The 22,506-nt window shown below is 38.6% G+C and overlaps 1 protein-coding gene across 1 annotated transcript in view; it reads left to right on the top strand.

Moving 5' to 3' along the window:
- Positions 1-12,690, top strand: part of SMAD1 (SMAD family member 1) — a 42,239-nt gene extending 29,549 nt beyond the window's left edge. Inside the window, exons 4-7 of the mRNA XM_075199155.1 lie at positions 4,539-4,655; positions 8,831-9,052; positions 9,635-9,891; positions 11,338-12,690. Of these exons, the coding sequence (XP_075055256.1) occupies positions 4,539-4,655; positions 8,831-9,052; positions 9,635-9,891; positions 11,338-11,481 (740 nt within the window). The 3' untranslated portion in view covers positions 11,482-12,690. The remainder of the gene's footprint in view (positions 1-4,538; positions 4,656-8,830; positions 9,053-9,634; positions 9,892-11,337) is intronic.
- The last annotated feature ends 9,816 nt before the right edge of the window (positions 12,691-22,506 follow it).

The raw sequence follows: 22,506 nt of genomic DNA, 5'->3' as shown, positions 1-22,506 counted from the left end.
AAAGTGTATCTTCAAAACCAAATCATGCTCATTGGAGCCCTAAGTTGTCTTAAAAATGACTCTGGATGTGCTGGTTCTTTAGGAGGCCATATCCTTAAACTAGAACTGAAGAGGATCTTGGTTTTAAGGAACACTCTCTCAATTTTGCTTTAATTCAAAATGTTGCGTTTTTCTGTACATTGCTGTATTTCCACTGATAATGAGACCTTCAAAATAAGTTTTATACTCTCCCTTCTGGCAACTCTACCCCCTTCCCTTCACAATTAAAATGCAATACTACCCTTTTAGCTGGGCTTAAAGTGCTGTATGGATGAACGCTATGTACAGAGGAAGCTAGGTATCAGTTGAGCACCATTAAAGAGCTTATGAATAATCCAGCTGTTCACTAAAGCAGGATGGAGAGAAGCCTTATCTTCTGAATAGACTGAATGTGTCAGATTAGGTTGTGAGGATAATTAAGTTCTGGTCACATCCTCAATCTCTATCATGGAAAATGTGTATTTTTGGCACCATTCAAAGGGGAATTCAAAATAGCTGGAGTTCCATGGAGCAGTTATCTGAAAATGTAAGCTAATGTTGGTATCGCTTCTAATGCGGTGTAAATAGTCTAATGCTCTGTCTTAAACGGTTTCTTCAGTGTAGTTTTTTCTTTTCTCCCACCTTTAACCATTTTCTATATACAAAGTGTATACTTGCCTGTCACTCAAGGGGGAAGATCCAGAGTGAGTCCTGTTTATGGCAGTATAGTCTTGCTGACCAAATGGAGCAAAAAAAAAAGTATTGCCACTTGTCCATTCAAATCGAATGAAAAGTTTTGTGATGTAGCCATAAGCAGGACCCTCTACAGTCTTTCCCCTGAAAATTGCAAGTAAGTATTATAGACTATAGAAAGGATGTTGATTCAGCGCTCCCTACACATATGGATCTGTGTGTACTGCAGCCACACGGGACCGGAGGGGAAAATGGGAAGGGGAAGGATGAAGGGTAGCTCAACCCTTAGACACAGTATTGTTGATATTGATTAGTCCCTGGGTGCATAAACAGTGTAACCTTGTATAAAACAATTTAATAAATGATATGGTAAATTCATACAGTGCTGTACATAAACACATAAATAGCAGTAGTAAATGACCTTTTAGTGGTAGATAACTACCAGCCCCTTGCATATAACAACCATAGGTGACAACTTATAGAAGGGCAATATGGAACAAATACATATATGATAGATGTATAACAGCTGGTAGCCAAACGGACTGGCCGTGTGTGCAACAGCACTGAGTTATAGTCCAACAAGTATCTTGTAATAGTCACAAACAATGTCCAAATGTGGATTCCATAAGTTCATACCTCCTGGGTGAGGATATATAACAAGTAAGAAATGGTGCAAATAGTGAATTATCCCCAAATAGGAATAGTTCGGTTCCGAAATAAATCCTGGTTTGAGTATTTATATAAGCCAAACAGGTCCATCGGGTGAGCCCAATTATGGAGACTGGTTGAGGGACTTACCCTTAGTGAAGCAGATTGCGAATCACAGAGTTGTGGATAGTCCTAACCTGAACACGCTCCCTTGTGTTTTGGACCCGTTGCCATGGAGATGTTTGTCACGTGCTGTTGCCTGGCGGAAGTGTATGTTCTTGCGCATGCGACTGTGATGCCGCCGCTCGTAGCGGTGGGTTTGGATATGGGTGTTTTCAGCGATAACTGCAGAGAACTATGCAATGTGGTGTTGTGTGGCTTCAAACCAACGCGTTTCACCTTGGGGCTTCCTCAGGGATTGTGAAAGGTGCCTATTGATTAGCTTCTTATAGGCACCCATGTTCCGGGTAGGCTACTGATAGGTCATTTGTGTTGTCATATGCCCCATCTTTGATAGACAGATGTCTCACCCAATGGGAGTGATCATGATGACTAAATTTGTTTCTCCCTTCGTATTGTGCCAGCTGTTTGTAGTTACATCTTCCACATTGTGTGTTGTTACTTATAGGGCTAAGGTTACATTTGGTGGACTGGTAGTATACCATAAATAGACACAAACACATAAAGTGTGTCCATATTAGTGTTTAACTTTATAGTCTTGTTAATAATGTTCCCAGATGGGTTTCAAAGCCTGCATTTTCCTTCATTTGATTCCATTATAAGGAGTCCAAAGTCCTTTTGCAGTAGTGCAATGTCTAATGTCTAATAAACATCTCCTAGAAGCTCTGGGGAGCAGTGGTCCTTATTGCTGGCTGCATACTGGCAAGTAATGCTTACGTTCGCAACAAATTCCTGTTGCCATAATTTTACATTAAACACAAGTATATATGCATACGGTCATAAGGGTCGCCCCTACATTCACGACCGGTGATGGTGGTTTGGCTAGTTATGCAGCAATATGTTGGCCCCTACTTATAGTGGGTATTGCCATTATTTTTAAACAATAAATTTAAACAATAAAGTTGTATTAGACACTTGAAATTCCCACATTGACCGCCAATTAGGGGTTGTGGTGATTATACAGGATTGGGTAATATGTATTTCCCATATGTAGTTGTGCAGAATTGGGTAGTACGTAGTTCCCATATGTAGTTGTGACATTAGTTGGCAAGTACTTGCATGGAAACAGGGTTTGCAGATTGTACAGAGGGGATCTCCGAGGAATTGGCCTAGTTCAAAGTCAATATTGAGTCCTTCTGGTGTAAGAGTTTTCATAAAGTAGATGTGTTTGGACTCTTCTCTCGATATAGATTTTATATAGTCACCCCCTCTCCAAGGTTTGATGACCTTTTTTAATAAATTACAATTTTGATGGGTCCTTGGAATGATGTTTAGCAAAGTGGTCTGAGACACTATGCTTGTCAAAGCCCTTTCTGATGTTTTTATGATGCTCTGAGATCCTGACGTGAAGTTTTCTAATGGTTCTCCCAATGTATTGTAACCCACAGGGGCATTGTAGGAGGTAAATAACCCCTGTGGTGTCACATGTAATTTTCTCCTTTTATGGGATGTTTCTCCCGTAGTGGTGGAGGTATACAGGGTAGAAGGTTTAGTGTGTCTACTGGTGCTGACTTAAGCACGCTGCACATCTGGTGCAGTGAAAAAAAACCTTTTGTGCTCTCTTTTTAAGCCAAGTCTCGCTGGTATTTGGTTTGCTTGGTGCTATAGTACTATGCACAAGTTGGGTTCTAAGACAGTTTGCTTTGTATAGATGAACCTTGGCTTATTTGGGAGAATCTCTTTGAACTTTTCATCACCCAGAAGGACTTTCCAGTGCCTCTGAATGATGTGCTCGACTCTTTTTGAGTCATTTCTGTATTGATTTATGAACGGGACATTGTAAAAAGAATGCCCCAGCTACTGAGTACAAAGGATACTAGTCCTATCTGTTTCCCTAACAGTTGTTAGGGCCTGTTCAACTGTTTCCTGATTATAGTTCCTCTCAAGAAACCTGTTCTTAAGTATTACTGCTTGGTTATCAAAATCTTCTATTTTGGAGCAGTTGCGCCTAATTCTTGTGAATTGGGCTTTGGGTATGTTGTGCATCCAATTCTTGTGGTGACTACTTGTTGATGGAATAAATGAGTTGGAGTCTACCTCTTTGAAAAATGTTTTGGTTTCAATTCGATTTTGTTGGATGTAAATCTGTAAATCCAGAAAATTGATAACCTCTGTACTAGTGTCCACAGTGAAGTGTAGGTTCAGGTCATTGGAATTGATGTGGTTAAGGAAAAGTGTAAGTTGGTCTTGGGGTCCTGTCCAGATGAATAGGACGTCATCGATGTATCTATACCAAAGCTGTAGAAATTGGAGAAACGGATTGTGGGTCCATATGTTGTTGTTTTCCCAGACAGCCACAAACAGGGTCGCGTAACTGGGCGCAAATTTCGCGCCCATTGCTGTCCCGCCTATTTGGGGATCATTCACTATTTGCACCATTTCTTACTTGTTATATATCCTCACCCATGAGGTATGAACTTATGGAATCCACATTTGGACATTGTTTGTGACTATTACAAGATACTTGTTGGACTATAACTCAGTGCTGTTGCACACACGGCCAGTCCGTTTGGCTACCAGCTGTTATACATCTATCATATATGTATTTGTTCCATATTGCCCTTCTAGAAGTTGTCACCTATGGTTGTTATATGCAAAGGGCTGGTAGTTATCTACCACTAAAAAGTAATTTACTACTGCTATTTATGTGTTTATGTAAAGCACTGTATGAATTTACCATATGATTTATTAAATTGTTTTATACAAGGTTACATTGTTTATGCGCCCAGGGACTAATCAATAGCCACAAGTATTGTAGACTACCTACTAGAGTATATATGGAAGATGGTTAAATATAAGATAGGAGACGTATGTGTAAAATAAAGAGCTAAACCTAACTAAATGAAATAATTGGCCATTAATTTGTAGAAGATTCAGATGCTTAAACAAATGGAAGATATGTGAGATTGAGATACACTGGACATTTGTGTATTTTTCATAGTTGGACATAAGATTTTATTCTAGTCCTGCATTAAAAAAATATATTTTCTGATTTTCAGCTGACACCCCTCCTCCGGCTTATATGCCTCCTGAAGATCAGATGACCCAGGACAACTCTCAACCAATGGACACAAACATGTTAGTGCCTCCCATCCCTCAAGAAATAAATCGAGCAGGTAAGCTAAACTAGTGCACAAATAAAGCTCACTTAAGCGATCCATGTGTATAATCTCAGTAGCTGCAGTTTATATTTTTGTATGTGCTTACTTACTAAAGATGCTAGACTTTGTATTTCTAGGTAGCTGCATTTTCACTGATTTTCAAAACTCTTGATGTAGCCTGTCATTTGAGTAAGCTTTGTTTAAACTGGAAAATATGTAATACAGTGCAAGCAATACTGTCACAAGTAATTGCCATACCAACTATTCCCCTGTTTACATAACACTCTACAGGAAAAGAAGGGGCAGTAGCAAATTTTTTTAGCTTGTTGTAAAGGAATAGAGAAACTTGTTAATCCAAGAGCTGCAAGCAGCTATTTTTGTTTTTTTGTTAAAAAGAAATGTGCTGCACACCACTTTATTTTTTTTTTTTTCCCCCCTTCCTCCCCCTCTGTCTGCCACCCCTGGCATCTTGGCAAAGAAGTCTCCAGAATGAATGTTTGCACTAGACTAGCAAACTGCATGTGAAAACACAAGTGCTATACATTGGCACATGTGAGCTACATATGCAACATGTACTGGATGCGTTTAGGCATTCCTTTTATGGGGTTACCAGTATATGTGCTACAAGATAAATCCTATTTTATATAAAGGAAAGAATTGGGTATCTTGGGCCCCCTATTTATTACTCAACCAGCCCCAACACAAGACCAGGTTAGTTCCCACTAATGCTTGGCGTTAAGAAGCTTAGAGTTGATTTGCTAGAGTGGAAAACAGACGCAAGCTAGCTGCCTGGACTGGTTCCCATTATTAATGGGGAAATCATCAGTGTCCCTATGTCTTGGCAGAACCAGCATAGGCTGTCCCTTGCAATAACCACCAACCGCCTGCTGGGGCAATATAATGTAAATAAAACACACGATTGTTGAATAAACTTTTGAAATAAAACTATCCAAATCCTTCAGCAATTTATTTATTTTTATTAAAAAAGGGGGAAAAAACAACTTGCATTTAAACGATGGTGACCTTCTTGAAATGCCCAGATGTTTTCAGCGAGTGGTCATTGGGAGGGTGGACCACACTTACAAGCCTGTATTCCATTTTTTGTAATAAACATATTTTTATTTAAGCCACCAGAAATATTATCCTGTAAGAAACTACATGATTTCTTTCACTTGGAGCCCTGTTACAGAAGAATCAGTTGACCAGTAGTGTCAATAGCCTTTTGCAAGTGATCTCCCATGCTAGCTACAATGTGATTGGCTGGCACTGGAGGGGAGTCCTAGGGATTCTAAGTTTTATTCGCACATCAGTAGTATTTTTAATTGAGTCTCTATTGATATAGAGAAAAATATTAACCAGTGTTGTGTAGCTTTATTCAGTTCATTAGGGTTTGTACATGTAGTGCTCAAGCCCATTAAACTGAATGGGCCATTGACAGAAATGGGTAAAATATAGCACCATACTGTTGAAACTGCTTTTGTTGACTCCTATTGGCTGTGTACAATGCAGAAATCAGTGGTCTTTTGACAAGTGTCGTAAAATGCTTTGAATACTCACGAGCAGGGTCCCCTTTTAGTGGTGGTCTTACATAATTATGTATTTGGAGGATATAACTTTGTCACTTGTGTTTGTTTTTTTTGTTTTTGTCATTTTGTTGTGTTACAACTGCATATGTGTGGTATTGCAGAACCCTTGTGGAACCTTGTAAATGGCAAGTGTCCAAAAAAAGTAAAGTGGCCTTATTGAAGGTTTTGCAAGTCTGGTGCTGTATAGGGTGTTTTTGTCCCCGGCCCCCTTAAATATGAAGCTCCCAAAAACATACACTTTAGATAGTGGAACAGTTTAATGGATTTCAGAATTGCTAAACTTGTTTCCATTTAGTTTTGTCCCCTTATTTTTTTATTTTTTTTGTTTTAGGAACTTGTTATGCTCTTCCCGTGGGAACAGTTTTTGTCTTTGCCTGAGAGTTGTTCTTACTTCCCTTTCTTCACTAGCTGCTTAACACCCTGTGCACTGCATTTCTTGACATGTCATGTGTCTGGTACAAGATCATGTGACCATTTAGACAGCTGTCAGGCTTAAGCACATAAAGTTTCAATATTTTTTTTGCATAAGACAGATAATATAAATATTTAGCAGTCCTTCACTGAGACCTGCATTTATTTATCTCTATTTTTAAAAAGAAATTCTCTATTGGAGGGGGGAGCTATCAGAGCAAGATATTACTGTTGGAGAAATCTGACATGCATAGCACAAAATTGTGCTCATTCACCATGATTCTATATACTTGCCACTAGTACTAATTAAGAGTGTTAAATGGGTAGTAAGTGGGCAGCATTTTGCGCATTGCTGCATGACGAGCATTTGTTACTTCCATTGAGTGATTAAGCAGAGTGTGTTAACAAGAGGTTTTCCAGATTTGTTGAAGGTGGAAATGTGTCCTTGATTATTTTTATTTCATTATTTTTTTTTGTCTCTAAACTTCAACACCCCCCCCCCCCCTCCCTCCTCTTCTGATCACCATACTTCAGTTTGATACTGTCTGTCTTTTTTTTTTATGCAGTTAATCACCTTTAACTACCACAGTATGTGCTTCTGTGTCTTACAGTGTAACTTTATTGATCATGGGGGTCCTTTTGGGACCACACATGTTGTTCTGTTGGGGCAGTTGCCCAATATCCATGCAAATACTGCCGTGTATTCAGCATCTGACTCTTCTGTTACCAAACTGACCTCTCCTTTAGTCCCAGTCAAACTGTTCAGCCTATTCTACCAGAGATTTGTTGGACCTGGGAGATTTAATTTAACAAGCTGCATCCTGTAGGTAGAATTGGGTGATTTCCATTGTTGGCCTTTGCTGGGAACAGAGACATATCGCACCTGCTCTGCATGACTTATAGCGAATGTAAGGAAGTTGTGTGAGATATCTGTGAGAGAGGGATGATTCATCCCAGAAGAATTGCCAGCTGGCAGTGTTTCTTACAAAGTTTGAGAAAGCTGTAGCCTTGATGGTTACTGGTATCTGATGTGTGAAAGTTAAGTAACCCTTTCTTTATAACAAGGAAGGCACATTTTAATAATGTCTGCAGTGGGGGTGCTCCATTAAGCAGCATGATTTAAGGAATGGGTAATGCGTCAGCATTTGGCTTTGATTCTGTGTCTGATGCCAGCTGCTGCTGTTGCGGGTGGGGGTTGTTTTTTGTTGAGTGTGTTTGAATAAAGCATCTGACCACCATGTGTCTATTGAGACCTATTTGTTGCTGGTTTTAAGCTTGTATGCAATGCTATTTGGAAACAATTTGCAACGAAACCATGCTGAAGCTTTTGTTTGGTTATGAAACCTAACATGGGCAGTACTGTAAAGGTCCTTAGACTCTTCATGTCCCAAGTTGTTACTGTATACCTGATTAAATGCACATCTGTGTTTTGGCCCCAAAAAGACAGCTGAACCCCACATAATCAGATCTGCATTTATCATATGTTGGTTAGAAGTGGTGGAAAATGTGGCAACACTAGTGCCTGGCCTATAATAGTCAAGAATGTGGGTATATTGCAGCATGGAAAGTAGTGTATACAGTGGGTTGGGCTTAATTAAAGACGTGACTAGTGCAATGTGGCCCCGCTGCTTCATTCATTTGGGGTGGCAGGACTAAGGAGAAAGGGACTTGCTTTTCTCTAGCCAATCCGGAGCCTTGAACCATCTCCTCCCAACGCAGACAGCAGTATGTGGTCCGCTGAAAAGTTGTATTATGCAAAATGTGACTTTCTTAGTCTATTGTCAATTCCCATGGCAGACAAAATGCCATAATTACACCCACTATAGTTGTAGCTAAGTTGGACATAAAGTGGGACGCACTGCTTGCCAATGTAAGTGTCTGGTATATTAATGCTATGTTTTATAAATATGTTTTGGGTTGTATAGACTTTATTTCAAACGTGGCTGTGTATTTACTCCACAGTTGTGAAAATAGCACTCATATATTTTTTTTTTAAGTGTGTTAACTCGTCATCAATTTTACATGCTAAATATTTGCACAGCATGTTTTTGTTTTTTTTTGTTTTTTTCCCCCATTTGTGAAATTAACTAGTGTTTCCGTACAGCATTTACTACTTTGTTGAAAGTTGAAAAACCTGTGTGGTTATTTAATTGGTGCCTATTGCATGTGACTTCATCCATCTTTCTTTTGCAGATGTACAAGCTGTTGCTTATGAGGAGCCAAAACATTGGTGTTCTATTGTCTATTATGAGCTGAACAATCGAGTAGGAGAAGCGTTCCATGCCTCCTCCACTAGTGTGTTGGTGGATGGCTTCACCGATCCTTCAAACAACAGGAACAGATTTTGCCTTGGGCTCTTGTCCAATGTTAACCGCAACTCCACTATTGAGAACACTAGGCGGCATATTGGGAAAGGTATTTGCTTTTAAAATAAAAACATTTAGGAAAAAATAGCTGTAACTGTAGCTGATTCTAATCCTTATCACATGATATAGTGCTCTCACAATCAAAATGCAACAGCTGCATATCACCCATAATACACTAGCTGCCACTTTTATGCCTGCAGTAGATTGTTGACCTAAATAAACCCCCAAAAAACCTTTTGCAGCTTGATTTCTTCTAAAGAAATTCTTGGAAGGCTCCCGCATTTCCTTTTGAACTAAAGACTTTTCCACACTTATGTGGGCACATCCAAGAGCATGGAAAATGATCCCGTCCTCCTTTTTCTTGCCTGTACCTGGTGGTGCTAAAAAGTAATAAAACAAATGCTTATTGGCATGCTTTCTTTCTCCAGAATCTTGCTGAAATTAACAAAAACTTGTTGGTGTCTTAACCTTGTTTCTGAAGCATCTAATGCCATCAAATGTGCTTTAAAAAGGTTGATATTGCTTAGTCGGTTGTAAAATGTGTGAGGGGGGAAAAAGAAAATATTTTTTGTGTTCTTTGACCAACACACACATGTAATTTCTAGAGAGAAAATAAAATGCTCTCTTCTAGGTGTTCACTTGTACTATGTTGGAGGTGAAGTGTATGCAGAGTGTTTGAGTGATAGCAGCATCTTCGTTCAGTCTCGGAATTGTAATTATCACCACGGATTTCACCCAACCACAGTCTGTAAAATTCCCAGTGGCTGCAGCTTGAAGATCTTCAACAACCAGGAGTTTGCTCAACTCTTGGCCCAGTCTGTGAACCACGGTTTTGAGACAGTCTATGAATTAACAAAGATGTGCACTATCCGGATGAGTTTTGTTAAGGTAATGTGCAGTATAAATGGTGGCTTTGTGACCGGTACACACGTATCAGAATGTGGTGCTTCACATTTTAGCTATTGAACTAGTGGTTTGTTTGGTTTCTCTTGCTTTTTATTTATTCTTTTGATTAGTTTAACAGTGAAATCTTATGGCAATCGTATAATAAAGAACATAAAAACAAAGTATAACATTTTAAGACAATTGGCAAGGTTAAATTCACACTTTCCAATATTGAGCAAAGACCAGCACGTAGCTGATGTACTGATGTCATTAGAAATATTTCATAAATCATTGATAATATACAGCAGATACTGTAATTTTATGTGTGTGGACTTTGTAAACAATCTCATTGTCAGATTTGAATCTACTCTTGTTTAAATATGGTCTTATAGAATGGTAGTTGTTCCATTGCAAGCTGGCAGGTAAGGTCTTGCTGGAAGCTACCAATAAATGGCCAAACTAATCGTACGTAGAACAAAGATTGTTAATAGCCGTGGTATCTTCTAGTCTTCACTAGAAGCATCAAGGGGAAAATCCTTGTCCAGAGTAAGATGAAATGTTCCTTCAAAATGTACCGATCTAAGTTTAGTAGGTGATCCTGTACTTTTAGAGCAATGATGTGCATACTTTTAATAAGAGTGGTCCCTATATATTCCATTGGACGTATGATCCTTCAAGGGGGATGAAAAAATAAGTAATGGCTATGGAATTTTTACTCAGAGGATGGTGAAGAACCCATCTGTTTCACAGACCACAAATTAAACAAATCTGCCATAATTTCCCTGTATTAACCCCTTGCGGTAAACAGTCTGGGTTATTTTATTACCCTTTTATATGGCTGTTTTTTAAAAAAAGTGTTCTGGCCACAACGGACAATGAGGCACCATGTGACAAATGCTCTGTAATCCTAATGCTGAGATGTCGGGGTTCTCGCAGTGTAAAAGGAAATCTTGTGCTGCTACAAAGTGACATCAGTGTTCCCATGGCTGAAATAATGGGGAAAGCAGCTGGCTTCTCAGTATCTTATATATATCTTCAGTCATTCTTCCACTGGTAAAAGTGACACATGGGCCAAAATACCCTTGTTGCTGACCTGTGTGTACATCAAATATAAGTATAAATACTGGTGAGAAGTAGCTGATAACATTTTGGTCTAAATGAAGTTGTGCTTCAGCCACCTGGCATAGGTCAGCTCTGAGACTAAAACCATTTATATTTGCTAAATAAGTGAATGTGTTCTGTACTTGTCAATTTTAAACATGTTTGGTTATGGTATGAGAATGTTTGTTTAATTGTAGGTGAATAAGTTTGTTGGCCATCCATCAATGTCCAACTTTGTGGGGGTATTTCTTGTTTATTTTGGGGGAGATGTTTGGTTTTCTGATGCAATTGAACTTCTTTCATTTGGCAGATTTTAACAAACCATTTCTTCTTTTACATTTTTTTTAGGGTTGGGGTGCAGAGTATCATCGTCAGGATGTTACTAGCACCCCCTGCTGGATTGAGATTCACCTGCATGGCCCACTTCAGTGGCTGGATAAAGTACTTACTCAGATGGGCTCCCCCCATAATCCCATTTCCTCGGTCTCTTAATTGGAACTGGACATTTCTGGATGTAATGGAGTCATGCATGTACTTGAAGGATGTATGCGTCAGACACAGATATTGGCAAAGGAGGAGACTTTCCTTTTTATTTTTAATTTCCAGTTTGGGCACCTCTAATACTTGATGTTTGTGACCAACTTTTAACATGAAAGGGGAAGAGGGGTCCCTAATATGAGACTTGGCTAAAACTTCACAGCAGCTACTGCTAAAAGAAAAAAAATGGATTTAGAGTTCACGGTATAGTGTTGTAATTTAAAACTGTGCTGTTTAAGGTATTAACTGAAGCAGATTTTCTCCTGGCTGTATACTAGACATGAGAATTTTATACAAACTTTGCTGATCTAGGTGATATTATCAGCATTTGGTGTTTCCATACTGGGAATATTAAGGTAAATGCATCATTGGGTTTTGGCTACATTAAAACACACATTTTATCAATACTTAAACTGTGTACTGGCCAAACTGCCATCAAGATGTTAGGAGTTGCTCTTTGCTACTTGTACAGTGTTTTTATATATGCGCCCCCCATCCCCTTATTGCGAGGCGTAAAGAATAGTTAAGGTAGAATAGGTGGTTTGAGGAGGGTCATTTGTGTAAAATTCTAAAATTTGAGCACTGCTTTGAGCGCCTTCTATGACCATCTGTGTATGTACTGCGTCCCTCTTTCTTTTTAAACTTTAAGCAATCAGTTGAACCCCTCTGCAATTGCAGGTCTGGAAAAACTGAGTAAAGTGTATACATTCTTCCTCTTTGCCATACCAGCCAAGGTTCCCTTTCTTTTTTTTTTTTTTTTTTTTTTTTTTTTTATCTAGCTAATGTGCTTCACTGTCACTAGAAAGCCTTTGCAATGTTGGGAATGTCCTTCCATGTATTGTAACATAACTGCAGTGTCATAGATCTCGGCTTTAACTAATGGGAGGGGGGACTAAAATATTGCACCTCTTCTAGTATCTGACAGCCTGAACAAAACTTCTGCTGAGCTTAGAAATTGGATTAATTAGAAATGACAAAATCCAAGGTTTACTCACTTGCAGACTTATTTGTTTCCCTTTTTTTATGATGTTACTTTTTTGTACAATTGTTTTCCTTTTATATTCACAGTTAAGCTGTAGTACTTATCAAAAGTACTTTTATTCCAAATCTAGTGGATGGTCTCTGCTAGAAGTTTAAATAAACGGTCGTTATTGCTTACCTGTATGAATCTTGTGGACTTTTCTTTTAAAAAAGAGGCAGCAAAATAACTGCATTCAGTGTAATATTCATGAGAAGAGTGTATACCTCTGTGTGCCTGCCCATATTCTGTTTTATGGAGATATGAACACACTTATTCATTTAAAATGCTGCTTTGACATGTAAGACGCAATTTAAATTGCCTCAAGTGATTTCATACAGAACTGGTTGTGTGAATTGTTCTGTGTATATTCTGCAACCTGGTAACAAGCCAACACCTGCTTCAGTTTAGGAGCACAAGTCTTTCAACTAGGGAAAAAAGCTCCAGCATTTGCTGCTAAATATGAACACATCCACACATTACAAATACAGTAACCCTTTAATATTTCAAACTGCTTATAAAGGCTTTAATTTTTGACCATCTCATTTGAGAGCGTTTTATATATAACATTTTATTAGCTGCTAAATTGAAGCAATCAAATAATACTTTATAGATTGTAGTATGTAGGTAGCCACTCCTCTTGGAAGGTGGAGAAGTCTTCCAAAAATGACAGCTCCTCCATCTCTAGTTGTAAGCCTCACAGTTTAAAGTGCCTCTATTGTCCTGTTCCTTAGTCTGACTTGAATGGTGGATTTTTAGAAAGCTAAACCTCTTTGTTGGAGAAAGGGTTAATGTGTCAAGTTGGGTTTGCTCTGCCAACCTGTCTGGGAGAGGTGGTCTTACAGTTTTGTCTTGGGGCTCCTCTTACAGTCAGTAACAGATTACAGATAACTCCTACTGATGTTACTCGACCACTGGACGTTCACTGACTAAGTGTGCACGGTACACCACTGTGATTCCCTCAGTTGTAGGAGAGTTGTCACTGCCATCACCAGGCTCCTTCACCGCCACCTGGAACTGATTACTACAGTGTGTGGGGCTGCAGCACCTCTTTGCTATCTCTAAGTTTTACTGCTAATTCTAACTTTGCAGTTGGAAGGATACCTTATTGAGCACTGCTTAGTTTTGACAGCTTGATTCTCAAGCAATCTGATGCATCAGTCGATTACTTCAATGGAAAATGCAGTGTCTCTGAAGTAAGGGACAGGGCCACTGAATTGCTATCATATTAAGTGGAGTGTCCCCCCACACACTCCCCCCTTCTACCTTATCTGAGCAAGAACATCAAAGGAGACCTATTTATTTTTTTCACTGTTTAATTTCAAAAGCTTTTCCCCATCTTGTATAAGGGGTATGGAGAGAATAATTATTCCTGTAAACTGCAATATAATCTTTCCTGAAATCAATAACCTGCTTAATGTTTAACATGTTACGGATATCTATGGTGTACATTTTAACCACTTGTTGACCAACTAATGTAAGTTTACGATCTAAGGGGAAGGTTCTTAATGTCCCCCAACAGATCTGTAATTGGTCTGCATACCCTTCTGCCCACCTGCATTGAAGCTGGGCAGTCACTCAGTGTATAATGTATCTAATGGGAAGAGTTTGATTTAGTCCCTGGCATTTAGATAGCCGCACATAATGTTGTAACATAGAACACTGTGTGAACATGCCAGAGGATGGCTTCCACATCACATTGCTAGTGTTTTCCTGTAACAAGGAGAACCTCTAGGTATTTCTGAATCCAGAGCTCACCCCAGAATACCTCTTGTATTAGAACATAATTTTACTTGCTCTAATATTTGCTTGTCTGTAAAGGGACATCTAAGCTTAAATTGTCACATGTACAGTGGTGCTTGAAAATTTCAAACCCTTATGTTTTTTTAATCTCTAATTAAATGTATTCATCCAAGTCCTAACAATTGATAGAGAAACAAATAAATCAAGTAACAAAATATTTTTTTAATTTATTTCTATGGCGCCCCGGATTCCATAGCTCCTGACATAGTAACACAAATGAAATGCAATACTGTCAAAGTGTAAGGCAGGTGAGGGGAAAAATGCTGCTAACATAGAAGTGTTAATAGTTGTTGTTTTTACCAATTATCAAAATGCAAAGTGAATAAACAGAAGAAATCATAATCGAATAAATATCTGGTGTGACCACCCTTTGTGCAAGTGTGCCTTCAAAACGGCGTTCTAGGTTAAGTCGGGGAATTTGTAGGATTATAGTCGGGTGTATGATTAACCAATCATACTAAACAGGTGGTAATGATCATTCTTGTATGTAGGTTAAGTCATTAACTTAAACAGCTGTGTAGGAGGCTGTAAAATCATGGCCAAAAGTTTTGAGAATGACGCAAATATTTTTCCGTGTGCTGCCTCTGATTTTATGATAACAATTTGCATATACTCCAGAATGTCATGAAGGGTGATCAGATGAATTGCAATTAATTTCAAAGTCCTTCTTTGCCATGAGAATGAAAATTTATCCCAAAAAACATTTCCACTGCATTTCAGCCCTGCCACAAAAGGACCGGCTGACATCAGGTCAGTGATTCTCTCGTTAACACAGGTGAGAGTGTTGATTAGAACAAGGCTGGAGAGCACTCTGTCATGCTGATTGAGTTAGAATAACAGACTGGAAGCTTTAAATGTATGGTGGTGCTTGAAATTATTGTTCCTCGGTTAACCTTGGTTATTTGCATAGAAACATGTGCAGTCATCATTGCTGCTAGAAGAACTTCAGAGAGATTCAATAGTTGTGAAGAAGGCTTCAGGGCACCCAAGAACGTCCAGCAAGCGCCAGGACCATCTTAAGTTGATTCAGCTGCGGGATTGGGGCATTGCCAATGCAGAGCTTGCTACAGTGAGGCAAAGACTTTTGGAGGATGGGCCTAGTGTCAAGAAGGCCAGCAAAGAAGCCACTTATCTCCAGAAAAAACATCAGGGACAGACTGCTATTCTGCAAAAGGTACAGGGATTGGACTGCTGAGGACTGGGTTGAAGTAATTTTTCTCTGATCCACTTCCAGATTGTTTGGGGCATCTTGAAAAACTTTTGTCTCAAAGGAATGGCGAGAGCTACAATCAATCCTGTGCCAATAGTAAAGCATCCTCGGACCATTTACAACTGTTTGACGAGCAATACTTTTTCCAGCATGATGGAGCACCTTGCCATAAAACAAAAGTGATAACGAAGTGGCTCATGGATCAAAACATTGAAATTCTGTGTCCATGGCCAGGAAACTCCCCAGACCTTAATTGCATTGAGAATTTGTGCTCAATCCTCGACGGGTGGACAAACAAAAACCCACAAATTCTGACAAACTCCAGGCATTGATTAGGCAAGAATGAGTGGCCATCAGTCAGTATGTGGCCCAGAATTTGATTGACTGCATGCCAGGGTGAATTGCAGAGGTCTTCAAAATGAATGGTCAACACTGAAAATATTGACTCTTTGCATAAACTTAATGTAATTGTCAATTTAAAGTCTTTGACATTTATGAAATGCTTGTAATTTTACTTCAGTATACCATAGCAACATCTGACAAAAAAGGTCTAAAAACACTGAAGCTGCAAACTTTGTGAAAACCAATACTGTCATTCTCAAATTTTGGCCATGACTAAACTAGGTGAACAGCTAAACTCTTCCACAAACTCACCTTTGTAGCAGACTGTTTTATGTCTTAGGTCATACACCATGGCGAGACTGAGCACAGCAACAAGACACAAGGTAGTTATACTGCATCAAATAGGTCTCTCCCAGGCAAAGATTTCAAAGCAGACTGGAGTTTCAAGATGTGCTGTTCAAGTTCTTTTTTGAGATACAAAGAAACAGGCAACATTGAGGACCGTAGATGCAGTGGTGGGCCAAGGAAACTTGGTGCATCAGAAGAAAGACACCATGCTTCCCTTCAAAACCGTAAGATGTCCAGCAGTGCCATCAAACTCAGAACTGACACAAAAATAAAAGCTGTGGGACTCTGGTACATCTGCTGTTTGGAGAAGTCTGGCCAGAACTGGTCTACCTGGAAGAATTGCGGCCAAACGGCCATACCTTTAACATGGGGACAAGGCCTAGTGACAACTATGCACAAAAACATAAGAACTAGGGTGCGGAGAGATGACAGCAGGTGCTCTGAACTGGCGAGTCAAAATTTGAAATATTTGACTAACAGCAGGCCGTTTTTGTCGGAAGGCTGGAAAGTGGTACAATGAGTGTCTGCAGGCAACAGTGAAGTATGGTGAAGGTTCTTTGCAAGTTTGGGGCTTCATATCAGCAAATGGAGTTGGGGATTTGGTCAAGATTAATGGTGTCCTCAATGCTGAGAAATACAGGCAGGTAATTATCAATGATGCAATACCATCAGAGGCATCTGGCTCCAACTTTATTCTGCAGCAGGTCTCTAAACACACAATGTCATAAAGAGCTATCTTCAGCGTAAAGAACAAGGAATCCTGGAAGTGATGATGTGGTACACACACAGAGCCCTGATACCAACATCATGTCTGTCTGGGATTACATGAGACAGGATTTGAGCAAGCCTACATCCACAGAAGATCTGTGGTTCTCCAAGATGTTTGGAACAACCTCCCTGCTGAGTTCCCTCGAAAACATTGTAAGTGTACCTAGAAGAATTTATGTAAAACAATTGGAACTAAAGGGGAATTGAGTTGGCAGTCCAGATGGAAAGTAGAGAAGATGAAGGCTTCACAGTCTTAACTGCAGGAGGGTGGGTTGAAGTGGCAATTTTATTGATCAAACTGATTCAACATTATACTACTTTATACAAAAAAAACTATGTGGACCTCCTAGAATTATCATTTGAGTAAAGGGTATAACTAGTCAGGAGTGACAATCAATAGGATGACAATTGGGTGTGCGTTTGGGTTTCCCTGTCCCTATTTAAAAACAAACTTCACTACCAAAGACTGGTCTTCACTGCAGATTTGAGTGTATGCAATGCCTTGATCAAATTAGATTTCTAAGCACCTCAAAGAATTGTAGATGCCCTTCAGGTTGGAGAAGGTCACAAAATAATTGCTAAAGACTTTGTGCTTCAGCAATCCACTGTCTGGTAGATATTGTACAAATTAAGAAATGGTGTTGAAATTGTTACTCTCCGAGAGTGGTCGTCCAACAGAAATCACTCCCGAGAGCATGGAATGTAATATTCCGATCAGTCTATTTAAAATAAAAAAAATGAAGCATGGAAATTCCATGAGTTGAAGCAGTTCTGTAAGGTCACCTTGTACTGTGCCATTGTTTGTCCTTGTACGGCGCAACGGATACTTCGTGGTGCCTTATAAATAAAAATTAATAATAAAATAAAAAGGTGAAATAAGTCAAAAATGTATGTGCAGAGCTGATCAATATTTATCGCAAACATTCCATTAAAGTCGCTTTTGCTCAAGGGGGTCACAGCAGTTATTGAACACATCACAATATTTATTCTGACAAATTTTTGATCAATGAATGCAAAAGTGTTCTGCATAACTTCTGTGTTTGATTTATTGGGTTCTCTATTTTTTATGACTTTGATGGAAAATTCTATACTGTTCACAAACTTGCAAGCATCACTATGTGCAATAATGTAAACTGGGGGGGGGGGGGGGGGGGGCATAAAACAAAAAGTGTATTTAAAAAGAAAGTGCCTTAATTTAAACATATCTTAAAGCGGACTTTGCGTGTTTTATCTGATTTGCATCAATTGTAAGAAATGTGCTTTTTAAAAAAACAAAACAAACTTTGTGCTTGTAATGTGAATGCATCCAACTCTGAGCCTCATGGATTATTCGGTCTGTCCATTCACCAGCATCTAGTGAGATCAATGAAGTGCCTCAATGATGTTGCTAGTTCTCGGTGAATTAATAGTCTGCTCCTAATGAATATTCTTCACATAAAATGGTTGCCTCCATTGTGTGTAAGACACAAACTTCATGTCAGAGCTTGGTGGTCAGAATATTTTATTCAAATTATGGGGGGAAAAAATTCTGTAGGAGATGAACTTTTAACCTGATTTAAAAACAAAACACACCCCCTAAAATGCAAGTTTCTTTGTGTGTAAGATCGGCAGCTAACAAATGCTATGAAAGTTTCAGGAAATATTCCAAATTGAAAGCACTTTCAAGCAATTACAGGACAATAAAAGCACACTTTTAAACATAAAACTAGTTCTTTATTATTGGCTATGTTGCATTATGGTAATTTAGATACTGTAATTTTGAGCTTCATGTAAAATTATTTGCACTGCTCAGGCACACAATTTGCAACTATATTTTGAGTTTCATATGTGATTTTTCCAGCCCCTTGAACCTAGAGTGGGAATTTGGGGGTGTACACACAAAGTAAGCACGCCCTCTGAGTTGCATCTTATTTTGGGTTACACATCTTTTAAATACTGCTTACCAGGTGTAAACTAATAGATGGTACGGGTTAATGTTGATTGCACCATATTTGCCCAAACACTTTAATATGATGGATTTAAGTTTGCACATATCTTAAGAAGCATGTAACTAAAAAAAAAAAAAAGGGATATGTAAACTTTTATACATGTTTGAATGCCATCAGAACAACCTTTTTAATGCTGTATTTTTTTAATTTTGCTGATCATTATTTTTATTTTTTTTTAAAACCTTTTATTGTGTTTAATGTCGACAAAAACACAAGATTTCAACAAGAAAAATGTATGTGAAAAGGGAATCAAGATCACTCAGAGTTCAAACTCACGCACCCACCACCATCAAAAAACATATTCATTTAATACAGGGATAATGCATATTTAGCACAAAATGAGCACATATGCATGCTTTATAAATGGGAACTCCACTGAAATACCTGACAGCCTAGTGTATATTTGTGTATGCATAGGTTGTTTATAGCAGGAGGTTTTATTTTGTTTTATTGTTGAATTTCCCTCCAGTGTCAATGTGGACATATATATATTCAAACTGAATATCTTTGGATCATTAATATTCAGAAAAAAAAAAGAACTCCTTATTGAATACATCAAGGCTCCAGTGAACCCATGTTTGGCAAACGTCTCAAGCTTATGCATCAAAATTCACTCCTCAATGGCAGCCTCTACTTTTCTATGGGTTTGCTTTCATTTTATTTAGCTGGAGACAGGTCAAACAAAAATGCTGCCTCAAAATATATTGACCAGATAATCATCATCACCATTTATTTATATAGCGCCACTGATTCCTCAGCGCTGTACAGAGAACTCACATCAATCCCTGCCCCATTTGGGCTTACAGTCTACATTCCCTACGCTCCTCCCCTTCTTCATGTCTGGCTCTAGCTAGACAGGTATGCAAGGGAGAAGTTTATTTATTTTGTCTGTAGGGCTTACCTGGGTTCCAGAATTCCATGCACAACTTATGGGGTAAGCTGAGGAGGGGCTTTGGGGAATTGAGAGCGGCAACACTGCTACCTCCGGGAGCAGCGTTGGTTAGTGCATAGCATTTCAAAATCGCACCTTAGAGTGCTGGAGCTGTGTCACTGGGCACCAGTCACGGGCAAAGGGGACTAGGAACTGCTACAAAACTGTTGTGTTACCGTTTCAAGCTGTGCAAGCAGACTCATGTTGGTCACAAAAAGGAACCTGAGTTAGGGGTGTTTTTTTGGGGTTTTTTTTTTTTTTTTGTTTTTTTTTTATAGATGCATACTCTTAGGAATAATGTATTCATTCTCAATACTCTTGAAGAGTTTGGGGAAAGCGAGAAGGAAACCAAAACATGTTTTGTGTAGCTTGTGATAAAACCACAGATTCTGAAGAAATGTTTTGTGCAAGGTGAAATTCTCAAAACCAAGGGGAAATTCAGCCACCTGAACTATTTAAGGAGCTTATTGCATGGTTGAAAGTCATTTGTAACTAAGGGAGATTTATATACATTGCAAGGAGTTAAAAATCCAGATCTCTCACTAGAATATATATGGAAGGTAATACACTCAGTTGAAGTCTCCAGGAATATTGGAACATCCAATGATGAACAAGGAGAATAAAATAACCTTGATAATATAGGATCATTTGTGTCTGTGTGTGTGTGTGTGTGTATGTATATATATGTGTATTGTGTATATATATGTGTATAATATATATATATATATATATATATATATATATATATATATATATATACACACATATATACACATACACACACACACACACACATATATATATATATATATATATATATATATATATATATATATATATATTATATAGAGAGAGAGATAGATATTGATGGAATGCATGAATTTTAATTTCCAATTTGGCTCTCTTGGAAGTGCATGTATTAGAAAAGCAGTTTTTGCTGTACATCAAGCAGTGAAAGCGTTGATTTTATAAGGCATGGATCCAGGTGCTGAAACGTCAGTCTAATGCATATGGACAGGAGAGCTGAAAGTTCTTTGAAAAAAGATTCATGTTTCATCTGGAACAACATTACAGTCGGGAGTAGCTATAGCTTCTGTAGTCAAGACCTTAAGGTGATGGGGTGAGAACCTCAATTAGACATCCAGGGAAAAGTGTTGAAATTATGTCAAAGTGTATATAATTCCTCTGTGAGGAATCCTTGTATACTATTGGTTTTTCGGCAAAAAGCCATGACTGCATTAGCAAGGAAAGCCCTATGGGTTATGCCCCTGCACAACAGATGTCCAGTCAAAGAACAGTCTGCCTAACCTTTCATTTAAAAGATTTCCTTTTGGAGAAAAATTAAATGCCATGATGCATGTTATCTGGTGGAAAAATGAAATAGAATTAGAAATTTTCCACTTTCATCATATCATCAACAGTTTAAGGAGGCTCAGAGTTATAAGAAAGGAATTCTAGACAAAATTTCTATAATACACCTAGACAGTAGTTTTGACCGTTCAGACCTAAGAATGACAGAACAAATCAAAATTCACAACAATGATTACTGTCAGGAGCAGCCCCCAATAAAGAGAGAAAATAAATTGCTACATAAACCTCTTGGAAACTAACAATACAACATTTCCAGTAGCAATTACAAGGAAAACATCTAAGAGTATACTCCGACAACAGAACCCTGGTGGCCTTCATAAATCATCAAGGAGGAACCAGATGCATAGCAATGATGGCAGAGATAGCAAGAATTACGCTTTAGGCGGTATTACATGTAGCAGGTAAGTTGAACATACTAGATGACGTTCACCTTGAGAAAGACTTTGAAAGTTGAAACGCGTCGGTGTAACACAGACGGGAGCTCTGATTGCCTGCTACATGTGTTTGGTGACTATAACATCGCAATTCCAACCGCTGAAGTCTTTTGTTGTACACTTGATTTCATTGAGCTTGTGACCCGCTCACCTTCTGGTACGGGCAACTGAATCCCGGTCATATGTGTTTTTAATATGTTTTATTAAACTGTGTTTTACGTACTACACAAGCATGTCTCTCTCTTGTCTCTATATTTCATTCATGATTCTGTGGAGAGGTGAAGATTGGAAAGACGTTTCAACATCATCAGCTGCTGCTAATCCGAATACGGGAATCAGCCTGATCTTTGATGATTGACACTGAACTTCTTGGAGAAAACGATAGTCTATCATCTTGTACTGCTACGTGAACATCAACCACTACTTGACTGTAAGTCTATTTCTAATAGCCCGCAACTTGAGAAATCTTATTTAGCGTGTGAAGAATACGACTACCTTTTGAAGTCAGTAGTTGCTTGTATGCCCAGTCAAGTTTACTGTTTCATTTATTCTCCATTTATCATTTTAATGTTTTTTTGTGATTTCCGAATTAGTGTGTTATCTTTAGGATAACAGCTACATTTTAGCAATTTTATATCTCTGTGTATTTAGATAACTGAAAACCCAGTAGTGCTGCAACAACTCCTTTCTACACCACTATCTATTTAATATATTTACAGCTTGTGTGCAGCTGTATTAGGAGTTGCTATCTGCTGCAATTGGTATTC

This window comes from Mixophyes fleayi, chromosome 1, assembly GCF_038048845.1.
Source record: "Mixophyes fleayi isolate aMixFle1 chromosome 1, aMixFle1.hap1, whole genome shotgun sequence".
Classification (NCBI taxonomy): Eukaryota; Metazoa; Chordata; class Amphibia; order Anura; family Limnodynastidae; genus Mixophyes; species Mixophyes fleayi.
This window is presented reverse-complemented; position numbering and strand designations above follow the sequence as displayed.